Source organism: Staurois parvus, unplaced genomic scaffold (genome assembly GCF_062004578.1).
Source record: "Staurois parvus isolate SC_StPar_1 unplaced genomic scaffold, SC_StPar_1.0 ptg000051l, whole genome shotgun sequence".
In the NCBI taxonomy this organism is placed as follows: Eukaryota; Metazoa; Chordata; class Amphibia; order Anura; family Ranidae; genus Staurois; species Staurois parvus.
This window is the reverse complement of record NW_028317847.1, coordinates 1,515,466-1,521,465: the sequence shown is the minus strand read 5'-3', so window position 1 is coordinate 1,521,465 and position 6,000 is coordinate 1,515,466. Positions and strand designations below refer to the sequence as shown.

The window sequence follows — 6,000 nt, the reverse complement described above, 5'->3', positions numbered from 1 at the left end:
TCATGGTTTCTCTTCTTTCTGCTTTCCTACCAGTACAATATACCTGGAGGTTCTGTAGAGCAGCCCTGTGAGCTGTCATGGATGGATGGATGGATGTGTTGTGACAACCTCAGCTGCAGAAAGGCCAGCATCAGTTAGCGTAGACTACATTTCCCATGGTGCCCTGAGCTCCCTGGAAGGAGGCAGGCTATGCAGGGCTTCTTCTGATGTGTCTTAGGATGTGGCTGTGCATGTGGATGAGGAGACCTGGGAGGTGCTTGAGCTCTCGCATCCCCATCTAACCACCCAATGCAGTAAAAGCACAAGCACACACACTAATGGAAGCCAGGAGGACACAATGCAGCACTCTGTGTGACTGGCAGCAGGGGGACCCCAGCAGCACCATGAGGACATCGCTCTGATTGCTGCTAGACACATGCCCGGATAACAGGCAACCATGCAGTCCCCAGCCTGCTGGGCTCCATGGATCTGCTGTGTGATTGGATGCGTCTATGTGGTCCATGCCAGCATCCAGCCAGGTAAGCCGACAGTGCCTGATAGGAGCCTTTGCGGCTGGATGCGCCATCTCATCCCATGCATGCGGGATAGCTGCCTTCCCCTCCTCTCATTTCCCTGCAGAGATAGATGCTGCTGTTGCTGCTGCTACCGAACGGCATGTCATCACTGACCTGCAGGCAGCATCCTTGTCATTGCAGATGGTCAGGGAGATGATCAGAGGTGTAGATGAGCTTGGCGATGAAAAGAGCTGTAGATGGTCAGGGGGATGATTTGAGGTGTAAATGTTTACATGGATGACCAGAGGTGTAGATGGTCACGGAGATGATCAGAGGTGTAGATGGTCAGGGGGATCATCAGAGGTAGAGATAGTCAGGGAATGGTCTGAGGTGTACATGTTTACAGGGCTGACCAGAGGTGTAGATGGCCAGAGGAATGATCAGAGGTGTAGATGGTCAGGGAGATGTCCAGAGGTGTAGATGGCCCTGGGGATGTCCAGAGGTGTAGATAGTCAGGGAGATGTCCAGAGGTGTAGATAGTCAGGGAGATGTCCAGAGGTGTAGATAGGGAGATTATCAAAGGTGTAGATGGCCCTGGGGATGATCAGAGGTGTAGATGGTAAGGTAGATGTCCAGAGGTGTAGATGATCAGAGGTATAGATGGTCAAAGATGGCCAGAGTTGTAGATGGTCAGGGCGATGTCCAAAGGGTACATGATTAGGGAGATGATCAGATGGTCTGTCAGGTCGATGAGCAGAGGTGTAGATGGCCAGGGTCATGACCAGAGGTGTAGATGGCCAGGGTCATGACCAGAGGTGTAGATGGTCAGGGAGATGATCAAAGCTGCAGATGGTCTGGGTGGGTGATCAGAAGTGTAGATGGCCAGGGAGATGTCCAGAGGTGTAGGTAGTCAGGAAGATGTCCAGAGGTGTACATGGTCAGGGAGATGATCAGAGGTGACGGTGGTCAGGGAGATGATCAGAGGTGACGGTGTCAGGGAGATGATCAGAGGTGTAGATGGTCAAGGAGATAATCAGAGGTGTGGATGGTCAAGGAGATAACAGGCATGGATGGTCAAAGAGACGATCAGAGGTGTAGGGGGTCAAGGAGACGATTAAAGCTGCAGCTGGTTAGAGAAATGATGAGAGGTATAGATGGTCAGGAAGATGATCAGAGGTGAAGTTGGAGGGACCCCCTTTTTTCAAGCTCTCTTCCCCCCAATCAAAGCCAGGACTGGGGTATCTATGGCTGGGTCATCATCCAGCACCCTATCACAAGGCCCAGTGCTACTGTGTGCCCACCTACATGAGTGGTGTGTTTAAAGGATCAATTAACACTTTCAGTGCTGGGGGGATGGAGATGAAAAAAAAAATTGCCTATTGAACCATTACTTAAAGAGTCTAATTTTTTTATTAGTTTGTGAATGTAAACAAAATGCATGCCATAGCAAACAATTTTAAAAGTTGGTGTAAACCCCACAGAATCCCATTTAGCTTGCTAAACCATTGCATATCATAAACGATCGCCTTTTTAGAAAAAATATGCTTGTTTTCACCTATTTTCATCATTTTCTGTTTTTTTTTTATCTCCCTAGCTTCTGTTCAGAAAAGATTTTTTTAATCATAATACTTGTTTTCACCTATTTTTATCTAATTTTGCTTCTGTTCTCTTTGGAGCTACTTTCTGTCTGCATACTCTCCAGACAGCATGGAATTTCGTAGGGTGGGTTTCCTAATGGTGACAACAGAGGACTATGCCTGCGTAATGTGCATAGAAATGACCAGTTGTAGGCTCCATTGGAAACCCATGTGACATGGTGCCAATGCAGGAGCACAGTTGGGAGACAGGAACAGAGTGTTGTCACCTTATAACAGGAAGTGCCTGAACAAGGTCCATTACGGCTAGATCACGAGATGTTATTTTGAGGAAAGCTGCTGAATTACAAAATGATTGGAAATTACTTTTGCAATTGAAAAACATGTTAATATCCAACTCTGAGAAAAATAAAAGTCCTCTCTTGCAGTGGGACTGCGTTTGCACTGAAAGGGTTAACTGCACCTTTTGGGGACGAGGAAAGCTCCAGCTCTCAGCATCCTCACGTCCAGTGCAGGGCTATGGGCTCTGCATTGGTCTTGATGATGTCAGAAGACCTTAGACCACCGGAGGAGACGCTGCGGGGGCCAGTCTTGCAGTGCTGAGGGGCCTGCAGTAGCAAGGGAATGGGTATGTAAAAGTGCTGTTCAAAGTCCCCTAGACAGAAATGAACATTTTAACCCTTGCAGTGCAGACACAACCCAGCTGGCGCAATTTCACTTTTCCTGGAGTTCAGCTTTAGAGCTCGTTCACACTTGACCTTTTTTCCAACTCTTGCCAAATGCCCCTATAGCGTTTGACAAGCGTTGGTCCGGCGTTTGCGGAGCGTTTTTAATGCTCCGCAAACGCTGTATTCGCGGTTTAGCGGCGATTGCTAGGCGTTTGACAAGCGTTAAAAACGCCTATAATGAAGTTTGAATGGTGATTCAAACGCCTCGCAACCGCATTGCAACCGCACCGCAAACGCTGGCCGGGAGTTTGCAGAGCGGCACCATAAACTTGAATAGGAGGCTTCCACTCCTCCTGACTCGACCAGAGGCGTCCATTGTGCCGTGACGCGTTTGAACAGCACCATGTGCTGCAATGTGCAGAATTTTCCGAGGCGTTTGGAAAACGGTAAAAACGCTTCCCAAACGCCTGTCTGCCGCTTGCTAACAAGGCTAGTGTGAACGCAATGGGGTTTATATCTGCTTCAACCATGTATTGGAAGGCATGTGTGTTATTAAAATGCATCAGATGTCTTTGAATTGCCATCTCTGTCCAACACATTCCCCATACAGTTCAGTTACAAGTGTTTACAAAGAGAGAAAAAAAACCCCTTTGGCTCCCAGCATGCAGTTTGGTTTCCCACAAGGCATTCGTCAAAGGCATCGCAGACCAACTTGCATTCGTTTTGAAATGCAGTTCCATGGCGTTCTCTTAGGAAGGGTATCATGTGCGCTGACCACATAGAAATAACTTTAAATACATAAAATTACATTTCTGACATTTTCTGCTACAGGAACTTTAAAAATGAGAAGGACTGAAACATGTACCTTTCATGGAGAAAATGCTGCTCCATGCTCCCTCCAGTGCTGCTAATATACCTAGACTGTTGCATACAGTATGTGATCTACAGTATGTTGTAGCAGGTGATCAGAGCATGGGTATCTTTTAGGGATCATATGGCCGAATTCTTAGGGGTTTTTGGTCATGTGACCAAGACGGGAAGGAAGCCTTTTAAAAAAAAAATACTTTTCTCTTTAATCTCTTTAATTTTTGTATCATAAAAAAATTTGTGCTTTTGTGTAGTTCCACTTTAGAGTTAACCTTTTTTAAGAATTTCAATTTAGCATAGGTAGTCTAGAAAGAAGGATCGTATTATAACGCTCGCCAGTTATGTACGCTAGAAACTTTTAAAGCTGTGAACACTTTCTTGGACCAGGAGTATCAGTATTTCTAAACCAAGGGCCAGTTTTCTGTCCTTTAGGAGGGCCGGACTGCGGCCAGTGGGAGTAAAATGTTCTGGCATCAGTGGAAGTAGACAATCCCCATCTCTAATACTAAGATGAGGAAGAGTGCCCTATCGTTGGTGTCAGTGAAAGGAATAGTGACTCATCTTTGGTGTTAGTGGAAGGAATAGTGTCAGATCATTGGTGTCAGTGGGAGGAATAGTGCTCCATCCTTGGTGTACAGTGGGAAGAATAGTGCCCCATCATTAGTGTTAGTGGGAGGAATAGTGCCCCATTGTTGGTGTCATTGTGAGGAATGGTGCCCCATTGTTGGTTTCAGTGGGAGGAATGGTGCCCCATTGTTGGTTTCAGTGGGAGGAATGGTTCCCCCATTGTTGGTTTCAGTGGGAGGAATGGTGCCCTATTGTTGTTTTCAGTGGGAGGAATGGTGCCCCATTCTTGGTTTCAGTGGGAGGAATGGTGCCCCATTCTTGGTTTCAGTGGGAGGAATGGTGCCCCATTGTTGGCTTCAGTGGGAGGAATGGTGCCTCATTGTTGGTTTCAGTGGGAGGAATGGTGCCCTATTGTTGGTTTCAGTGGGAGGAATGGTGCCCCATTCTTGGTTTCAGTGGGAGGAATGGTGCCCCATTGTTGGTTTCAGTGGGAGGAATGGTGCCCCATTGTTGGTTTCAGTGGGAGGAATGGTGCCCCATTGTTGGTTTCAGTGGGAGGAATGGTGCCCCATTGTTGGTTTCAGTGGGGGGAATGGTGCCCCATTGTTGGTTTCAGTGGGACGAATGGTGCCCCACTGTTGGTTTCAGTGGGAGGAATGGTGCCCCATTGTTGGTTTAAATGGGACGAACGGTGCCCCACCATCGGTGTCAGTAGGAGGAATAATGGAATAGTTCCATATCATTGGTTTCAGTGTGAGGAATGGTGCCTCATTGTTGGATTCAGTGTGAGGAATAGTGCTCCTTCTCTGGTTTCAGCTCCTCCAGTCAGCTCTCAGAGCTATTGTACAGTGTGTAACTGCAGCTCCACGCCCCCTGCTTTGTGAGTCTGTGAAAAAACCTTTTCATCTTTGAGTTTTACAAAGGATGTACAGAACAAATGGCTGCAGATAAACAGGTACAACTTATGTAGAAGGATTTGTTTAATGTGTATCATCTGAGGCCGGTCACTTAACTGGATATAGGTAAAGGTTTGCAACACTTTATATGCATTTTTAACCGCTTTCCCGCCACCCTGTAGCAGAAATACTGCTACAGGGTTGCAGGGCTGCACAAAATCACGTCTATATACACGATTTTTCATTTCTGGGAAGGGGGCGTGCGCCCTTGGCAGCCTCGGCTGTCAGTCACCAGGTCCCAGCCAGTGATTCCCCGCTGACACCCAGGCGATCTCCATGTATCACGGACGGGGGAGAGACCTGTATGTAAACAATACAGATCTCTCCCCTGTCAGCTCTTGCACACTGCTTTGTATGGCTTTGCATAGCAGAGCCATACAAAGCAGTGTGCTTACAGTGGAAAGCACACACACAGCACACAGTGAAACAGCACACTGTTAACTCTTTGATCGTCCCTCATGTTAACCTCTTCCTGCCCAGTGCCATTAGTACAATGTCATTGCTTTTTATTAGCACTGATCACTGTATTGGCGTCACTGGGGATGGCAGTGACAGTTAGTCAGTTCCCCTTCCAGTGTCAGAAAGCCCGCCGCAGTCCCGCTATAAGTCGCTAATCGCCGCCATTACTAGTATATATTAAAAAAAAAAAAATCCAGCATATATACCGCCATTTGTAGACGCTATAGCTTTCGTGTAAACGAATTAATTTACACATATTTGGATTTTTTTTTATTTTGTTACTGGACATGTTTAATAAGATAAAGTAAAAAAAAATTTTTTCTCAAAATTGGCGGTCTTTTTTTTTTATAGCACAAAAAAAAACAGCACAGAGGCGATCAAATACCACCAAAAG

At 46.6% G+C, this 6,000-nt stretch overlaps 1 protein-coding gene across 8 annotated transcripts in view; it reads left to right on the top strand.

Moving 5' to 3' along the window:
• Window positions 1-223: 223 nt before the first annotated feature.
• Window positions 224-6,000, top strand: part of ADAM22 (ADAM metallopeptidase domain 22) — a 368,503-nt gene continuing 362,726 nt past the window's right edge. For 5 of the 8 annotated variants that reach the window (XM_089666238.1, XM_089666236.1, XM_089666235.1 and 2 more), the window contains exon 1: window positions 225-518. In XM_089666238.1, the coding sequence (XP_089522364.1) occupies window positions 437-518 (82 nt within the window). In that variant the 5' untranslated portion in view covers window positions 225-436. Of the gene's footprint in view, window positions 519-6,000 lie in introns of all 8 variants that reach the window. The other 3 variants (XM_089666239.1, XM_089666237.1, XM_089666234.1) reach the window with 2 other exon arrangements.